The sequence below is a fragment of the Aquarana catesbeiana genome, linkage group LG01, assembly GCF_042186555.1.
Source record: "Aquarana catesbeiana isolate 2022-GZ linkage group LG01, ASM4218655v1, whole genome shotgun sequence".
Classification (NCBI taxonomy): Eukaryota; Metazoa; Chordata; class Amphibia; order Anura; family Ranidae; genus Aquarana; species Aquarana catesbeiana.
In genome coordinates, this window is record NC_133324.1 from 105,437,415 (window position 1) to 105,458,272 (window position 20,858).

Genomic DNA, 20,858 nt, shown 5'->3' on the forward strand with positions numbered 1-20,858 from the left:
CTGGACCTACTGCTATTAGTCTTGAACTGAATCCCCCCCCCCTTTAAGATTATTTGGTCCTATGTGCTACATAATTATGATAAATAAATATTATACATTTAACAGAACATAGCCTATTGTACTATCCAGTACTAGCAGTAATGAGGTTAAAGCAGCCAGACATCTCTCCCCTGGATAGCTGGTTGCAATGCTCTTCGGCTTTTAATTCCCCTCATATACTAGGAGGCTCGAGACCATCTGGAGTTACATCTCCCCTGTGTACAGAGATCCCCCATGTGCACCCCTCATACTAGGGTACTGGCGTCTGTGGTAATCCTCACAGGCTTGGCTTGCGCCTATCTGCACCCCTCGGCGTAACAGAGCGGATTGAGCCACCACTGAAGAGATTGTTTGACCAACCGAGGGACAGGAATGGACATTTCTAAGGATGATGGATCACCATCCCACTGGGTAAAAATGTGATTCTGTAGAGACCTCATGTGGAGCTGTGCCCAGGTGATGGCAGGGATCGAGGACATCATCAGTCCTAGCACTGCCTCGTTCTTTTCTTCCGTATGGAGGGTTTTGGTTACTCTGGCGTCTAGTACATAAACCAAGTATACCACCTCTGGCTTGGGGTCAGCTACAATTTTTCTGTATTTACTATACACCCCAGGTTTTGTGGATAGGAAATACCTGCGCAGAGGTTGTTTTTTAGGTTCTTTGCTGTATCTGCAAAGAACAGCAGATTGTCTAGGTATGTTATCACGCCTATGCCTTGCTGTCTTAGGCCCTTTAGCGCTTCTGCTATAATCTTTGAGAAGACTCTTGGCACAGAAGAGATGCTGAAAGGCAAAAGATGTGTGCAGCAGATGCAGGGTGGCCACCGGCCCCTGGATCGTGAACCTTCGGTATCTTTGATGACTTTTCTTTATGGGTACATACAAGTATGTGGAAGATAAACCAGATAATTTCTGCGCTGCTCACAGTGTTTAGCAGCTAACACACCACATTGAAAAAATGGTAAACAAAACTAGTATATCAAAGTGTAGCGCTGAAAAATGATGTACCCTAGTGCAATCTGGGCACAACTCAAAAATGACACTAAAATAACAACATGTATATACAAAATATGATGATATACACAGTCAAAAAATAAGTCCATAAGTAATGATAGATGTGAATCTATTCGCAATGGGGTGCGGAGAAATCTTGTAGACAGTGAATATGTATACACTTGTGAAGAAAAACCACCACCGGATATAGGGAAGGCTTACCAGATCCCCACTGCTGCCTACATTGATTTACAGCGCTGTTTTTACGTATTTCCATGTGAGTTTTTTTTTTATTCTAAATAAACGTATCCTTGTTTTATGGAATTACGCTATAGTCCTTTTTCGTTTCCTTTTTGATATTCTCCATATGCCTATGGATTTTTGAGCTTCGATCTGCCTGTGGTACTACATTTCCCATGATTCCATCTGACTGCCATCCACATACATCTGTTTGACGGTATCAACCCATGGTGCATCCATTATATATCAAGCCTGTTTGACACACAGAGCGTATGCTCTAGTGTGTTCAAACGATCTGGTAAGCCCTCCCCCTATATCCGGTGGTGGTTTTTCTTCACAAGTGTATACATATTCACATTCTCCGCACCCCACTGCGAATAGATTCACATCTATCATTACTTACGGACTTATTTTCTTGACTGTGTATATCATCATATTTTGTATATACATGTTGTTATTTTAGTGTCATTTTTGAGTTGTGCCCAGATTGCACTAGGGTACATCATTTTTCAGCGCTACACTTTGATACACTAGTTTTGTTTCCCATACAAGTATGCGTCTTGCAATTCTATTGTGGCCATGTATACCTCCGTTCTTCTGTTGAGCAGCTTAAATCTCCTGGAATGACAAAAGGGCGCCTTCCCCTGCTTGTTTTTTGCTTGGGGGGGGAACCCTTTGTTCTTCGCTGCAGTCCTGTCCAGGACCGTTTACAGGTCTGGCTCGAACAGAAAATTTCCTGTGAATGGGATCCCACACAGCCTATTCTTGGAGGCGATGTCCCCTCCTATGACTTTCAGCCACAGGGCTCTCTTCCCTAAAACCGTGGCCCTAGAAGATATACCATTTCAGCCGAGGCATCTGCTAGAAAAGCTGCCACTCTGGTTAGTGTGGGAATGGTCCTCACTAATTCTTCCCTTGGCGTGTCTCCTAGCAACGCTTGCCGTTGAGACAGCCAGCTAATAGGGTGCGAGCTGTACCGGTGGAAGCCATTGCCGGATTCAAAATCGCCTCCCCTGTTTCTCATGCTCCGCATCATCAAAAGCCAAGTCGAATTTGTTTGCAACTCTCACAAGGGAGACAGCCACTTTGGGACATTTTCGCCCTAGTCTTGGTGTCTTCCTCTGCAAATGGAAACCTGCGCTTGACCGCATCTGGTATAAAGAGCTTCTCCTGGGTTTTCTGGGCTGCAACCCCTTGTATATTTTGTCGTGCAGGGAAAGCCCTGCAGCTTTTTGCTCGTTGATACCCAGTGTGTCTGCTATAGCCTTTAGGCTAGGTTCCACTATTGCAACCTGAAAGTCGCATGATTTTTTGATGCAATTTTGCCGCGATTTTGATGCCATGTCTTGAAACCATGTCTGTGTATTATTGAGGTCTATGGACCTCAAGTCGCATCAAAGTGGGACCAAAGTAGTGCAGGGACCACTCCGAAGTCGCACAGACATGAACGGCACTCACTGGAAGGAACGGGGTATGACCCGTCATGTGACTCTACAGTTCCAAGTCGCATCAGATGAGACCGAGCCTTGGAAAATTATCTGTGTCTTCTGAGGGAAATAGGGTGCCCTCTGATGCCGAGTCAGCCTCCTCGGAATCCCAGTATAAGCCGTCCTCTGAGTTTTGTTTGGAGTCATCCGAATCGACTAGATAGGGTACTGTACTGGCTTGGCTAGAGTTTGCTGGCACCTCCAGCTTCTCTACTGCTGAGTGCATTGGCCCAATAGTGCTCTTTATTTCCTTTTTGAAGGAGTTTAGCATGTCCTTAAGGAAGCCTTTTTACTCCTTAGCCACCATTTTATGCATTTTTGGCATAGTGGCTTTTTTCACTCAGGGAAAAAACGGTGATCGCAGAAGGCGCATGCCTTGTTCTGGTCTGCGCCCTTTTTTCCTCTGGGGCCTTTGCCTGCAAGTAAGCACAAAGGGCCTGAGTGAGGTTGGTGGTGTACAATGCAATTGTACGGTTTGTAGGGAGGTAAAGACAGAGGTGGCTCCAGAGTGCTCTGGCTTACCTTGGAGCTGTCCTGACATGCAGGATCTGCAGGGCAGGGTGGAGAAGCGTCCGACCTGGCCGGCCACTGGGATCCTCTGTTTAGAGAGCCCTTTCTGCTTCCTGCTTCTGCTCCCCATGCGGGTTGGTGGACACACCTGTACCTGCCACGTCCTCTCTGGCGTCCTCCTTCCTAGGTTTCCAATAGGGAGGGGGCACATTAAAGGCCTTTTCCCTGGAGGCTCCAGCCTCCACCAAGATGGCCGCTGACCGGACGATCAGAAATGATGCGCCTGGCCTCTCTTGCCATACCTCCCAGGCCCGCAAACGAGAGAATCTTGCAGAGATGCTTGTGGGATGCGAGCAGAATACGATCGGTGAGCAGGAGGGTCAGCGGCCAGGTCGCCTGCACAGCGAGGGAACCTCTAAAGCACCTGGAGTGCAGGGCTCAGACAGATGGCCCTCCACCATCGAGGAGCAGTAGCTGTGGGGAAAAATGCCGGCGGCATGTAGTGCAGCTGTGGGGATAGTTACATACCCCTCTGTAGGGGCGAAACGTCAGGCAGAGCCTTAAGGCTCAGATTGCTGCCCCTGCTTGCCCTCCCAAGGCTCCCTGGGCTGAATAAGATGCTGGTCAGGGAGTCCCCAGCACAGAGACTGGATAAAATAACAAACGTTTGCAGCTCCTGTGGGTCCGGAGGAAACCCAAAACAACTGAGGCACACAGGTGAGACTAACAAATTTATAATGGTGGACTAATGCGTTTCCTGTTGCAGGAAGGAGGAGCCTATCTCGGATGCTGCCCTGGAAGATGATTGGAGAAAATAAATATAATATATATATATATATATATATATATATATATATATATATATATATATATATATATATATATATATATATATACACACACATACACATACACACATACATATATATATATATATATATATACACACACATATATATACACATACACACACACACACACACAGTGGGGACGCAAAGTATTCAGACCCCCTTAAATTTTTCACTCTGTTATATTGCAGCCATTTGCTAAAATCATTTAAGTAAATTTTTTTCCTCATTAATGTACACACAGCACCCCATATTGACAGAAAAAACACAGAATTGTTGACGTTTTTGCAGATTTATTAACCACTTCAATACCAGGCACTTAAGACACCTTCCTGCCCAAGCCAATTTTCCGCTTTCAGCGCTGTCGCAATTTGAATGACAATTGCGCAGTCAAACACTGTATCCAAACAAGCTTTTTTATTATTTTGTTCCCACAAATAGAGCTTTCTTTTGGTGGTATTTGATCACCTCTGCGTTTTTTATTTTTTGCGCAACAAATAAAAAAAGACCGAAAATGTTGAAAAAAAAAAAAAACAAAGTTTTTCTGTTTCTGTTAAAATTTTTTGTAAATAAGTACGTTTTCTTCAATGATATGGCTGCACTGACGGGCACTGATAAGGTGGCACTGATGGGCACCAATGAGGTGGCACTGACAGGCATTGATGACGGTCACTGATAGGTGGCACTGATAGGTGGCACTGGTATGCTGCACTGATGGGCACTCATAGGCGGCACTGATGGGTACTTATGGGTGGCATGGATGAGCACTGATAGGTGGCACAGATGGACACTGATGGGTGGCACTGATGACATTGATGGATGGCATTGCTGGGCATCACTGCTTTATAATGGTGCCAGTCAGTGCCCATTTGTGGGCACTGATTGGCACAGACTGGGCACATGTGGATGGCCATGGGGTACATACCTGGCCATCCACATGTTGCCCGCTTCCCCGGTGGTCCTGGTGGCTTCCCTGGTGATCTAGTGCAGGCATCTGAGGGGGGGCTGCGCTGATAAACAATCAGAGCAGACTCCCCCTGTCAGGAGAGCCGCCGATCGGCTCTCCTCTACTCGCGTCTGTCAGACGCGAGTGAGGAAAAGCCAATCAACGGCTTTTCCTCCGCCGGAGGCTCTTTACCAAGATCGCTGTAGCGGTATGTCAGACTGACACACCGATCGCCGTGGTGCGTGCCCCCTCGGGCGCGCGGCGGCTGTTATCCTGAAGAAAGTCATATGACGCCCAGTCAGGATAACTGAACCACCGCCCGGTCATCAATCTGCTATAGGCCGGGCGGGAAGTGGTTAAAAAAGAAAAACTGAAATATCACGCGGTCCTAAGTATTCAGACCCTTTGCTGTGACACTCATATATTTAACTCAGGTGCTGTTCATTTCTTCCGATTATCCTTGAGATGGTTCTACACCTTCATTTGAGTCCAGCTGTGTTTGATTATACTGATTGGACTTGATTAGGAAAGCCACACACCTGTCTATATAAGACCTTACAGCTCACAGTGCATTTCAGAGCAAATGAGAATCATGAGGTCAAAAGGAACTGCCTGAAGAGCTCAGAGACAGAATTGTGGCAAGGCACAGATCTGGCCAAGGTTACAAAAAAAAAAATTTTGCTGCACTTAAGGTTCCTAAGAGCACAGTGGCCTCCATAATCCTTAAATGGAAGACGTTTGGGACGACCAGAACCCTTCCTAGAGCTGGCCGTCCGGCCAAACTGAGCTATCGGGGGAGAAGAGCCTTGGTGAGAGAGGTAAAGAACCCAAAGATCACTGTGGCTGAGCTCCAGAGATGCAGTCGTGAGATGGGAGAAAGTTGTAGAAAGTCAACCATCACTGCAGCCCTCCACCAGTCGGGGCTTTATGGCAGAGTGGCCCGACTGAAGCCTCTCCTCAGTGCAACACATGAAAGCCCGCATGGAGTTTGCTAAAAAACACCTGAAGGACTCCAAGATGGTGAGAAATAAGATTCTTTGGTCCGATGAGACCAAGATAGAACTTTTTGGCCTTAATTCTAAGTGGTATGTGTAGAGAAAACCAGGCACTGCTCATCACCTGTCCAATACAGTCCCAACAGTGAAGCATAGTGGTGGCAGCATCATGCTGTGGGGGTGTTTTTCAGCTGCAGGGACAGGACAACTGGCTGCAATCAAGGAAAAGATGAATGCCAAGTACAGGGATATCCTGGATGAAAACCTTCTCCAGAGTGCTCAGGACCTCAGACTGGGCCGAAGGTTTACCTTCCAACAAGACAATGACCCTAAGCACACAGCTAAAATAATGAAGGAGTGGCTTCACAACAACTCCGTGACTGTTCTTGAATGGCTCAGCCAGAGCCCTGACTTAAACCCAATTGAGCATCTCTGGAGAGCCCTAAAAATGGCTGTCCACCAATGTTTACCATCCAACCTGAGAGAACTGGAGAGGATCTGCAAGAAGGAATGGCAGAGGATCCCCAAATCCAGGTGTGAAAAACTTATTGCATCTTTCCCAAAAAATATCATGGCTGCATTAGATCAAAAGGGTGTGTCTACTAAATACTGAGCAAAGCGTCTGAATACTTAGGACCATGTGATATTTCAGTTTTTCTATTTTTATAAATCTGTAAAAATGTCAACAATTCTGTGTTTTTCTGTCAATATGGGGTGCTGTGTGTACATTAATGAGGAAAAAAAAAATTATAATATATATATATATATATATATATATATATATATATATATATATATATATATATATATAAATTTATTTTTAATACTGGTAGCTGCTCTAACCTCATTACTGCTAGTACTGGATAGTACAATAAGATATGTTTATTCTGTTAAATGTATAATCTTTATTTATCATAATAGCATATAGCACTAAATAATCTTAGCGGGGGTGGGGGAAGGTTTCAGTTCAAGACTAATAGCAGTAGGTCCAGCTAAAACATTTGATCTGCCAGTCTTAAGCCACATATACATGAGTGGAATATTGTTCCCAATCAGCCGGTACAATAGACACCGGCTGACATTTGGCCCGTGTGTACAGGTCCTTGTTTAACAGAAGCCGATCTCATGACCAGCTTCTATCAAATGCTGGAAAACCAGCAGCTGATGGGCATCTGATCAGTGCTCTTTGCCAATAGCTGGGAGCACTGACTGGTGTGTTTTGGCAGGGAGGCATTCCCCCTCTCAGAACACAATAGTTTAGCGGGGAGATCGCTGTACTAACATTGCATCGCTAGTACAGGACCTCCTTGCAAGCTCCTCAGTTCTTTTTTCTTTCAGCCCAGTGGGGTTTATACTTACCGTGTGTACCAGGGCTTTATAGTACGGTGATACAAATACAGGCAGTCTGTTACTGTTGGTAATGCAAAAATCTTTTAGCAAACAGCTTACTAATATGCGGTTTTAAAAATCTAACAGATTCCTTCAGCCATGCTTACAGCATGGATTGATAAATCCCTTCTGCTGGGCAATTGCATTCTGACTGCTGTCACTGGCAGTTGTCAGAACACCTGAACAAGAGATGCATCCAATTAAATAAAGCTGCTGTTCGGCTAACAATTTTCCATGCAGCATCTTCAATTTTTGAAGGATGTTGGGTGGGAGGGGCCTGAACAGGGCCGGAGAGAATGTCAGGAAATTCATTGAGAACTGACTAAAATTCAAACAGCTTATGGTTTTTAATATCAATATATATCAGCATGTCAATTTGGAGGATATAAGCATGTATTTGAGAGGGTGAAAAAGGGTCTGCTAAGAATCCAACCACAGAAGTGCCACCCATGATTATCTTTAGACAACCAAAACATCAGAAACCAGATTTCTATATTAGTGCATCTGTTTTAAAATGAAAAAAAAAAAATAAAAATAGGGGGACATCAGTCCATCCAGGTTGAACCTTACCAACTATGATAATATGCAGTTGCAGTACTTACCTGGAAATACAGCAAGACCTTTATTTACTTCCAGATTTATAACCAGGGTTCTTGCAGTGATACTAAAAATTTGTCTAGGTGCAAAATTCAAACCATCTGTAACCTGGAAGTTGAATCCACCAGACATTGGTCCTGAAACAAGACCATCAAAGAGAACAACATCAGCAAGGGTACAACACTACCTGTTTTACTTCCAAAATAGGATTCAGTAGAACATGGGGTTGATTTACTAAAGGCAAATAGACTGGGCACTTTGCAAGTGCAGATTCTCCAGAGCTTAGTAAATGAGGGGAAACTCCACTGATTTCCATCATCCAATCATGTGGAAGCAAACACGCTTTTTACATTTTATTTTCTTTGCAAAGTGAAGCTTCCCCTAATTTACTAAGCTCTGGAGCAACAGCACTTGCAAAGTGCACAGTCTATTTCCCTTTAGTAAATCCACCCCCATGACCATTTCTACACTGTAAAAGGGACTGTCACATCTTTCTTAAATTTCCACTAAATTACATCTTTATTCTCCAAAAATAATTTACACACGTTAACTCGTTAATGACCCTACAATCTATTTTTCATGAAATAGTCTCTTACCATGTTTTTTGCCACCTCTGTGAGCTCATGAACCTCTGCTTTTTCCCCTCTTGTTTGGAACAAGCAATGCAAGTTAGTTGCACTGCTCAATGCCATAATGCCTAGTCCATCTCAGAAGTGAGCAAGAGAGGGTGGCTATGTTCCTACATGCAGTAAGACCATGGAGAACAAACGTAAAATATAGACATATGTCCTATAAAAGAGTGGCACTCCTCAAATGCTACTATGCTTGTGTAACCAATATTTCACACTATAGGACATGCATGTCCCTGTAAATCCAGCATAAATTAGAACATTTTTTAAATCTTCATTTGCTCACCATTGTGTACAAACACCAACTGTCCATTATTTATGTGCTGCTGGGTGAAATTGAGAATGCTCCGATCTGGATGGGATTTCAGTGAGAGGTGGCCATTGCTGGGGGGAGTGATGAAGAACACCAGATCAGCTGGTGAGGTGTCCTTATCTTCAGCCAACAGATCATTAGAAGTCACTTCAGTCACAGAGCCAACCCAGACCTAAAAGACACATGAAACACTTTAATGCAAGGCCAGTCTTTATGGATGAATGGCACGGAGATTTATAACCTACTGTACTCTTCATATTACCAGAGGATTGCCTTTGTAGAAGACATTAAACTGATTATGCTATAATCAATTCTAGTATGATTCTAGTAACATTTAGTTATGCTTACTTTTATTAGGCAATCCATTTTTTTCTGAATAGATTCTACCATGTTCTTAATTTTATTTATTTTACTAATGAATGGTAATGTTTTAAAAAGCTTGTTTCTTTGATCATTTTGAAAATAAATACTGTATGTATATAGGGGAAGCCATATTTCTTGGACACGGATTATCCTTCGCTGTTCTAAAGTCTGTCCAAAAGCAATTAACCACTTCACATCCGCACTATGGCCGAATGACGGCCACAGCGCGGACCTGAATTCCTGAACGGCCTCCCCTGTGCACGTGCCCTGCGCGCGCCGAGATCACCGAGTCACTGAGACTCGGGTGATCACCGATCTAATTAAGGGGCTGGTCCCGGCCCCTTACCATGTGATCAGTTGTCAGCCAATGACAGCTGATAAACATAATGTAAACAAAAGATCAGTAGTTGTTTTTTTTTTTCTACTCACGCTGACAGCGTGAGTAGAAATAAAAGCCGATCACTGGCTGGGATGTGAGGGACATCGGTCCCAAAGTGGAAGAGGCACATCTGCCTCATCAGTGCCACCTAATAGTGCCACCTAACAGTGCCCACAAGTGCCAGCTATCAATGCCCACCTGTAGTGCCAATCAGTGCCACCTAGCAGTGCTGCCCATCACTGCCACCCATCAGTGCCCATCACTGCCGCCTCATCAGTGTACATCAATGAAGAAGAAAAATTACCTGCTTTAATTTTTTTTTATAACAAAATATAAAAATATAAAAATTTTTTTTTTTTTTAATTCAGTTTTTACATTTTTTTAACAAAAAGTAAAAACTGCAGAGGTGATCAAATACCACCAAAAGAAAGCTCTATTTGTGCTGAAAAAATGATAAAAATTTCATATGGGTACAGTGTTGTATGACCGCGCAATTGTCATTCAAAGTGCGTCAGCACTGAAAGCTGAAAATTGGTCTGGATAGGAGGGGGGTTTAAGTGTCCTGTAAGCAAGTGGTTAAAGCTGAGCTCCACCCAAAAGGGAAAGTTCCACTTTAAGCACTCCTCCCCCCTCCAATGCCACATTTGGCATGTCTTTTTTTGGAGGGGGGAGCTGGTACCTAGTTTTGACAGGTACCTGCTCCCACTTTCACTCGGGCCTCCTAGGTGACTCAAGCTGAAGGTCTCCTCTTACCCTCCCTGCAATCTTCTGCGACACGTCACCGGTCCCAGAAGATTGTCTGGCCATTGAGGAGGCGCAGGCCATTGGTGACACGCGCATGCGCACCCAGCTGTGAAGCCGCAAGCAGTCGAAGCTGGGTGCCCACACTCGTAATGCCGGCACCGAGGCGAGGGTTCGGGCGGCCGCATTGCTGGATCTTGGGACAGGTGAGTGTGCGTTTATTAAAAGTCAAGAGCTACACTTTTCGTAGCTGCTGACTTTTAATAAACACAAAACCGTCTATAACTCCGCTTTAAGTGATGGGTCTACCCTATATCTAGTTTCCTCTAAGCTAACCTCTCTCAAACATCAAAACCCCAGTAAGAATAAAATTCTCTATAAGTGATGGTCAGTTTTGCTAGTCTAGATGGTTGCTTTATTTTTTTATAATATTTTAAATATAGCTTTATACATCACATTTCTTTGAAAGGGCTCTGCAATTTGGTTCTCTGCCACTAGATGGAGTATGTGTATTCCCTCTTTCTCGTACTACCCAACCTATGTCCCTCTTTCATGCTACCGTATAACTCATGGACCCAATAACGCTGGACACATACCAAAAATAATCAGGTCCTGCACCCTTAGGGCTTGTATCTGCACAACTTTGTTGGGTATCAGTGATTGTCCTTACTAATTCAAGATATGTGGCTGTTATATTGTATATCGTTTGGCTTCATTGCTACCTACTTGCACCTCCGGCGCTGCACCCCTGATTTAAGGAGCTATTGTGCTTTAATTTTTCTTTTTGTCAAACTTATCCTGTGACAGGATTTTCCTTTTATATACAGTATTTCTTGTACCTGTTCTCTTTCAATAAAATATTTAAACAAGGCGTATATAAAGATTTATTTAGTTGTATATATACTGAAATTGATTAATTTTTAGGCATTTCATACTTTGCCATGACATTTTTAGAATTCTTTATAATGCCATAGGCATGGAATTCCGGATAACATATATAAATTTACTTTTTGTACATTTTAAATTTTATTAATAGAATTTAACTCTTACTGGGGTTTGATGTTTATGATTTATAAGATTATATTTTGATGTATGATTTATTTGTTTCCATTGTAGCAGAGCGTCCCAGAGAGCCAGGAAAAGTCCTGTTCGGGGTTTATACATCTCCCAGGCTCCTCTCATACACGTTCAGGGATCTCTGATTCATGGTCCAGTTCAGGTCTTGGTCCTCTCCCCCAGGCTAATTTAAGCTCACCTGAGCAGACAGCCTTTGCTCTTGGCCTGGGAACCTCAGACAACTTCTGTGTAGGAGAGCAAAAGGTTGGTGGAAGCTATTAAGCTTTGAATGTGGAAGCTGACAAGCTGTAGGCTTGCTCAGCCTGGTAGTTAGGATCTGTAAATATTGTGTAGTTAGTGCCGAGACACGGCTAGGTTTTGTTTTGGCTATTTTTTGTTCCTATTTGTTTTTGGAACACTGTACAGCACCTGTATATAGACATATATATCACAAATAAACACTGCACTGTTTGTCACTACTTCACTGGATTTGGTATCTGTGCCTGAAAGACTTCTCATCCCAGGGAGCTTTGTACCTGCTACCTGTCCCCCAGGTTACATATGGTGGAGACTGCGACCAGCTGTAGTAAGTTACTACTTAAAAGGCCAGTACCTAGAGTGACTAAAAATGGAGGAAATCCTAAAACAATTGGTGATATCCAATGCTGCACAGCAGCAAACAAACGCTATCGCACAGGAGCAAACCAAGGCGCTGTGCCAACAGATTAGTGCTGTGCAGGAGCTATCGCAGAGGCTGTTTGAACAGCTAGCCGCTGATGCAAAAGAAGAGATAAGAAAACCCTGGCTGGGGTTGTGGAGACGCTAGCACAGTGGCCACCTGCTAAAGTTAATGTTGTTGGAGACAAGCCCTCAGCCATCCATGTGGGTCGCTTTCTTTCTAAGATGACTGCAGATGATGATCCAGAGGCCTTTCTCCTACGGTTTGAACGGACCTGCTGAGAGGGAAGGTTGGCCAAAAACCCAGTGGGCAGGACTGGTCGCCCTCTTGCTGTCTGTAGAATCGCAGAAGGCCTACTATGATTTGGAGTCAGCAGAAGCAGGAGACTATGAGAAGGTCAAGCGGGAAATCCAGGCGCAACTTAGTGTCACCTTGGCAGTTCGAGCACAGCGGGTCCACAGCTGGTTCTTCCAAGACGAGAGGCCCCCAAGATCGCAGATGTTTGACCTAATTCACTTGGTGAGGAAATGGCTACAGCCGGAGTCCCTGTCTGGGCCACAAATAGTGGAGCGTGTGGTCATGGACCGGCTCCTGAGGTCACTACCAGTTCCCCTGCAGAAGTGGGTGAGTCAAGGAGACCCCAACTCGACGGACAACCTTGTGGAACTCATTGAAAGGTACTTTGCTGCAGAGAGCCTGGTCACCCCCCCTACAGCCGCACGGACTTTCCACCCAAAGCCATGGTCTCCCCAGGCAACCGGTAAGACTGTTCCAGGGGAAGTGGGTGGTAAGCATGGCAAGGAAATAGGGGGGAGGATTTTTGGTGCTAGGACTGAAGTTTGGTGTCCCAAACAAGGGAAGCTACTGCCTGTCAGCAAACCAAACTGAGGAAACATCAGGATTGTCAATCCTGTCCTGTGTGTCAGATGTCAGCCCCACTACAACATTTCCGAAGTCCTTTAGTGCCCTTGCCCATTATTGAAGTGCCCTTTGAGAGGATTGCCATGGACCTTGTGGGTCCACTCCCCAAGTCTGCCTGAGGTCTGCCCGAGGTCATCAGCATATTTGTTTGTTTGCTGTTTGCTTGCTTGCTGTTTGCTTGCTTGCTGTTTGCTTGCTTGCTGTTTGTTTGCTGGGTTGCATTTTTGGGGCTTTTCCTTTTAGTTTTTAATTTGCCTTTTGCTGTCACTTTTTAAATAGCTTTTTTTTTTTTTTATTTCTTTTTTTTATATATGCGTTCCTTGATCATCCGATCGAGGGCGAATACTGCTGTGCAAAATGTAAGCACATTGTTTCCCTGGAAGCCCAGGTTCTAAATCTGGGGAAGCAACTGTCAGCACTGAGAAGTCCCTCCATACTAAAGGTGAGCCAGGAACGTACACGGCAGGTGCCAGCACAGAGGCGGGTGGAGACAAAGAGGTGCAGGCACTAGCAAATGTACATGGGTGACAGTCAGGAGGGGTAGAGGGGGAAGTGCCAGAGAGGCCGATCCAGGACTGGAGCATCCCAATAAGTACGCTCCATTGAGTGACATTGGTGAAACCAGTCAGGGACCAGCACTGCTGGAGATGAGGGACTCTCCTAGCTGCCAGGGGAAGAACTCCTCCAGTGAGAGTGGGGGGGCAGCAAAGGGAAAGGAAAGACAGATTCTGGTGGTAGGGGACTCAATTCTTAGAAGGACAGAGAGGGCAATCTGTAACCAAGACCTGAAGCGCCGAACAGTATGTTGTCTACCGGGCACCTCGGGTTCGGCACATCACGGATCTTGTGGACAGATTACTGGGAGGGGCTGGGGAAGACCCGGCTGTCATGGTGCACGTTGGCACCAATGACAAAGTCAGAGGCAGATGGAGTGTCCTAAAGAACGATTTTAGGGACTTAGGTGCTAAATTGAGGAAAAGGACCTCCAAGGTAGTGTTCTCAGGAATACTACCGGTACATCGAGCCACACCAGAAAGGCAGAGGGAGATTAGGGAAGTAAACAAGTGACTGAAGAGCTGGTGTAGTAAGGAGGGGTTTGGGTTCCTGGAGGACTGGGCCGACTTCTCAGTCGGTAACCGGTACTATAGAAGGGACGGACTGCACCTAGATGAGGAGGGTGCAGATCTGCTGGGAATGAAGATGGCCAAAAAGTTAGAGGGGTTTTTAAACTAGGCGATGGGGGGGAGGGTCCAGAGACAGTGATAGCCAGCGCGGAAGATATTCCAGAGGGTAGTATTGGGGGCATTAGTGGTAGGTTAACCAAAGCACAAAAACACAAGGTGAGTATAGTAGCAAGTCCTAGTTGCAATCTTGAAACACCCAATACGAGGACAATATGCGACCGGTCTAAACTATGTGGCATGTTCACCAATGCCAGGAGCATGGCGGACAAGATGGGTGAACTAGAGATACTGTTGTACAAGGAGGATTTGGATTTTGTGGGAATTTCAGAGACCTGGTTCAACAGCTCTCATGATTGGCTGGCAAACATTCAAGGGCATACCCTATACCGCAAGGATAGAGAGGGTAAAAAAGGGGGAGGGGTATGCCTATATATCAAGAATAATGTACAAGTGAATGTGAGAGATGACATCACTGAGGGAGCTAGGGAGGAGGTGGAATCCTTATGGTTAGAGCTCCAAAGGGATGAAGCTAAGGGGAAAATAATACTGGGAGTATGCTATAGGCCCCCTAACCTGAGGGAGGAAGTGGAGACGGATCTCCTATCACAAATTGGATTAGCAGCCAGGATGGGAAGTGTTATCATAATGGGGGATTTTAATTATCCAGACATAGACTGGGCGGAGGGAACCGCGCATTCATTTAAGGCTCGCCAGTTCCTTAATGTCTTGCAGGACAATTTTATGGGTCAGATGGTAGACGCACCAACTAGAAATAAAACATTACTGGATCTACTGATTACCAACAATACAGACCTGATCACAGATGTGGAAATACGGGGCAATTTAGGTAACAGCGATCACAGGTCAATTAGTTTCAGTATAAATCACACAAATAGGAAACATGAAGGGAACACAAAGACACTGAATTTCAAAAGAGCCAACTTCCCTAAACTACAAACCTTGCTAAAAGGCATAAATTGGGATAAAATATTAGGAACAAAGAATACGGAGGAGAGATGGGTTTGCTTTAAGGGCATATTAAATAAGGGCATTAGCCAATGTATCCCATTGGGTAATAAATTTAAAAGAGTGAACAAAAATCCTGGATGGCTTAACTCCAATGTAAAAATGCATATAAAAGCAAAGGAGAAGGCCTTCAAAAAATACAAGGTTGAGGGATCATCCTCAGCATTCAGACTTTATAAAGAATGCAATAAGAAATGTAAGGGTGCAATTAGGACGGCTAAGATAGAACATGAAAGACACATAGCGGAGGAGAGCAAAAAAAATCCCAAGAAATTCTTTAAGTATGTAAACAGTAAAAAAGGGAGGACAGACCATATTGGCCCCATAAAGAATGAGGAAGGACATCTGGTTACAAAGGATGGGGAGATGGCAAAGGTATTGAATTTTATTCTTCTCCCCAGTATTCACGAGTGAATCGGGGGGCTTCAGTAACCAAAACTGCAGTGTTTATCCTCATGACACAACAGAGGAAGCACCTACATGGTTAACAGAGGACGGAATTAAAATTAGACTTGAGAAACTTAACATTAATAAATCACCGGGACCAGATGGCTTGCATCCGAGGGTACTTAGGGAACTCAGTCAGGTGATTGCCAGACCGTTGTTCCTAATTTTTATAGACAGTCTATTGACTGGAATGGTACCAGCTGATTGGAGAAAAGCCAATGTAGCACCAATATTTAAAAAGGGCCCAAAAAACATCCCTGGGAATTACAGACCAGTTAGCCTAACATCAATAGTATGTAAACTCTTGGAGGGGATGATAAGGGACTATATACAAGATTTTAGTAATAAGAATGATATCATTAGCAGTAATCAGCATGGATTCATGAAGAATCGTTCTTGCCAAACCAATCTATTAACCTTCTATGAGGAGGTGAGTTGCCATCTAGATAAAGGAAGGCCCGTAGACGTGGTGTATCTGGATTTTGCAAAAGCATTTGACACAGTTCCCCATAAACGTTTACTGTACAAAATAAGGTCCGTTGGCATGGACCATAGGGTGAGTACATGGATTGAAAACTGGCTACAAGGGCGTGTTCAGAGGGTGGTGATAAATGGGGAGTACTCAGAATGGTCAGGGGTGGGTAGTGGGGTTCCCCAGGGTTCTGTGCTGGGACCAATCCTATTTAATTTGTTCATAAACGCTGGAGGATGGGATAAACAGTTCAATCTCTGTATTTGCAGACGATACTAAGCTAAGCAGGGCAATAACTTCTCCGCAGGATGTGGAAATCTTGCAAAAAGACCTGAACAAATTAATGGGGTGGGCGACTACATGGCAAATGAAGTTCAATGTAGAAAAATGTAAAATAATGCATTTGGGTGGCAAAAATATGAATGCAATCTATACGCTGGGGGGAGAATCTCTGGGGGAATCTAGGATGGAAAAGGACCTGGGGGTCCTAGTAGATGATAGGCTCAGCAATGGCATGCAATGCCAAGCTGCTGCTTATAAAGGAAACAGAATATTGGCATGCATTAAAAGGGGGATCAACTCCAGAGATAAAACGATAATTCTCCCGCTCTACAAGACTCTGGTCCGGCCGCACCTGCAGTATTCTGTCCAGTTCTGGGCACCAGTCCTCAGGAGGGATGTACTGGAAATGGAGCGAGTACAAAGAAGGGCAACAAAGCTAATAAAGGGTCTGGAGGATCTTAGTTATGAGGAAAGGTTGCGAGCTCTGAACTTATTCTCTCTGGAGAAGAGACGCTTGAGAGGGGATATGATTTCAATTTACAAATACTGTACTGGTGACCCCACAATAGGGATAAAACTTTTTCGCAGAAGAGAGTTTAATAAGACTCGTGGCCACTCATTAAAATTAGAAGAAAAGAGGTTTAACCTTAAACTACGTAGAGGGTTCTTTACTGTAAGAGCGGCAAGGATGTGGAATTCCCTTCCACAGGCGGTGGTCTCAGCGGGGAGCATTGATAGCTTCAAGAAACTATTAGATAATCACCTGAATGACCGCAACATACAGGGATATGTAATGAAATACTGACACATAATCACACACATAGGTTGGACTTGATGGACTTGTGTCTTTTTTCAACCTCACCTACTATGTAACTATGTAACTATATCCTTGTAATCATGGATTATGCTACCCGTTACCCCGAGGCCATTCCCTTACGCACCGCGTCTGCTAAAAACATTGCCAAAGAGCTGTTTATGGTGTTCAGTCGTGTTGGAATCCCTAAAGAAGTCCTTACAGACCAGGGCACCCCATTTATGTCACGAATAACTAGAGAGCTGTGCAAGTTATTTAAGGTGACGCAATTGCGAACCTCGGTGTACCATCCTCAAACGGATAGCTTGGTGGAACGCTTCAATAAGACATTAAAGAGCATGTTAAAAAAGGTTTTTGACAAGGATGAGAAAAACTGGGACTTCCTGATCCCATACTTGATGTTTGCCATCAGGGAGGTTCCCCAGTCCTCCACGGGGTACTCTCCATTTGAGTTGCTTTATGGGAGACACCCTCAGGGACTCTTGGACATAGCCAAAGAAACTTGGGAGGGGGAGCAGACACCCCATAAGAGTGTCATTAAGCATATCGCTCAAATGCAGGACAGGATTGCAGCAATCATGCCGATGGTAAAAGAACACTTAATGCAGGCCCAAACAGCTCAACAGAGGATACACAACAGGGGGGCCCAACTCCGTATTTTCTCACCTGGTGATAGGGTCCTGGTGTTAGTTCCCACTGTTGAGAGCAAGTTCCTGGCTAAGTAGCAGGGTCTCTTTGAAGTAATTGAAAGAGTTGGGGAGGTCAATTACAAAAGTATATCAACCAGGAAAAAGGAAACCCGAACAGATTTACCACATAAACCTGTTAAAGCCCTGGAAGGATAGACTGGCGTTAACTGCGAGGTCCCTCCCGGTAACGCCTAAGGGTACTGAGTCCCCTCTGATCCCTGAGGTCACGATTCCAGACACCCTGTCATATTCCCAAAAGCAGGAAACTAGAGAATTCCTGATAAGAAATAGAGAGAAATTTTCAGAGTTACCTGGCACGACTTCAGCAGTTCAGTATGATATTGTTACTGAACCTGGGGTCCGTGACAAGCTCAAACCGTACCGAATTCCTGAAGCGAGGAGAAAGGACATCAGCGAGGAAGTTAAAAGAATGTTGGAGCTAGATGTCATTTAGGAATCCAATAGTGACTGGTCTAGCCCCATCGTGTTAGTCCCAAAACCGGATGGCACTTGGAGGTTCTGTAATGACTTCAGGAAGCTTAATGCAGTGACAAAGTTTAACACGTACCCAATGGCCAGAGTGGACGAACTTATAGACCGACTTGGCAAGGCTCGCTATCTGACCACTTTGGACCTGACAAAAGGTTATTGGCAAATACCCCTGACTGGTAGCGCCAAAGAGAAGACTGCATTTGTGACCCCGGAGGGTTCCTTTCAATATAAAAAAATGCCTTTTGGGTTGCAAAATGCCCCCTGCGACATTTCAGAGGGCCATGGACAGGACTCTAAGACCCCACCGACAATATGCAGCAGCATATCTAGATGACCTAGTGATACATAGCATTGACTGGGAGTCTCACTTGCCCCGTGTCCAGGCTGTCCTTGATTCCCTCTTCAAAGAAGGTTTTACGGCAAATCCAAAAAAATGTGCCATTGGTTTAGAGGAAGCCAAGTATTTGGGCTACACTATTGGCCATGGTGTCATAAAACCTCAAGTGAATAAAATAGAAGCCATCCAGGAGTGACCACGTCCTGCAAACAAGAAGCAGGTCAGGGCCTTTCTTGGCATTGTGGGGTATTATAGAAGATTTATCCCAAATTTTGCAACTATAGCTGCCCCACTGACAGACCTTACGAAAGGGAAAGACTCTGTAATGGTGAAATGGTCCTTAGTATCAGAGGAATCTTTCCAAGTCCTGAAGAAGGCTCTTTGTGCACAGCCAGTACTGTACTCCCCCCGATTTTTCCAAAGATTTTTTGGTTCAGACAGATGCGTCTGATGTTGGTATCGGGGCAGTACTGTCACAGGTACACAATGCGGAAGAATACCCTGTGGTGTACCTAAGCAGAAAGCTCAATGACCATGAGAAAAGGTATGCAGTCATTGAAAAGGAGTGTTTAGCCATAAAGTGGGCCGTGGACGCGCTCAGGTACTATTTGTTAGGGCGTCAGTTTGAGTTAATAACTGACCATGCTCCCCTGAAATGGATGGCCCAAAAGAAGGAGACTAATAGATAGGTGAACCGGTGGTTTTTGGCTCTACAGGATTACTCATTCACTGTAAAACACAGGCCAGGTGTTGAGATGGGGAATGTAGATGCCCTGTCCCGTGTTCACTCCTGTTGGGCTACAGGTGTTCCAACCCTGGGGTTGAAACAAGGGGGGAGGATATGTAGCAGAGCGTCCCAGAGAGAGCCAGGAAAAGTCCTGTTCGGGGTTTATACATCTCCCAGGATCCTCTCATACACGTTCAGGGATCTCTGATTCATGGTCCAGTTCAGGTCTTGGTCCTCTCCCCCAGGCTAATTTAAGCTCACCTGAGCAGACAGCCTTTGCTCTTGGCCTGGGAACCCCAGACAACTTCTGTGTAGGAGAGCAAAAGGTTGGTGGAAGATATTAAGCTCTGAATGTGGAAGCTGACAAGCTATAGGCTTGCTCAGCCTGGTAGTTAGGATCTGTAAATATTGTGTAGTTAGTGCCGAGACATGGCTAGGTCTTGTTTTGGCTATTTTTTGTTCCTATTTGTTTTTGGAACACTGTACAGCACCTGTATATAGACTTGTATTTATCAGAAATAAACACCGCACTGTTTGTCACCACTTCACTGGATTTGGTATCTGTGCCTGAAAGACTGCTCATCCCAGGGAGCTTTGTACCTGCTACCTGTCCCCCAGGTTACACCATGTTAAGACTATCAGCAGCGTGATATTTTTTAATTTATACAAAATTGGAAACTTTACTGTGGGACAATACAAACAGTTTTGTATTAGGGTGCAGCCTCTTCTCTATTTTACATACTTACTAGAAATATGTTGCTGGATGTTATCACTGGGTATTCATCATTTATGGGTATAACAGACACAAATATGGACCGCGGGAGACTTTGTTTGGAAACTTCTGTATTATTCAAAATTATTGTAAAATTATCCTGCAAGGTTTCACTACCATCATGGGCATAATAGATCAGTTCCTGCTCCACCTTTAAATAAACAAAAAAAAAAATAAATTACTTGTGTATACATACTAAATGGCATACTACACAATACATTTGTGATAAGTAAACCATAGTTCAGTTATATATTCCTTCAAAATCATTTAAAGAGGGAGTAAACCCCCCTGTATTGTTTGCACCTATAGGTAAGCCTATATTAAGGCTTACCTATACTGTAAATATCTTCTAAACTTGCACCGTTTAGGAGATAATTACTGTATATGCCGCCGATGACGTCTTTCGACGCATGCGCTCTGAAGGAACGGCGACCAATGCCGTTTCTTCAGAGCCCTGTGCCGTGACCGGCGGCTCGCAGAAGTGATGAT

The 20,858-nt window shown here is 44.5% G+C and overlaps 1 protein-coding gene across 1 annotated transcript in view; it reads right to left on the bottom strand.

The window, feature by feature from the left end:
• LOC141133206 (chondroitin sulfate proteoglycan 4-like) overlaps nt 1–20,858 on the bottom strand; it is a 79,760-nt gene that overhangs the window by 10,112 nt on the left and 48,790 nt on the right. Inside the window, exons 5-7 of the mRNA XM_073622430.1 lie at nt 20,344–20,520; nt 8,962–9,160; nt 8,052–8,183 (exon numbers count right to left, since the gene is read on the bottom strand). Of these exons, the coding sequence (XP_073478531.1) occupies nt 8,052–8,183; nt 8,962–9,160; nt 20,344–20,520 (508 nt within the window). The remainder of the gene's footprint in view (nt 1–8,051; nt 8,184–8,961; nt 9,161–20,343; nt 20,521–20,858) is intronic.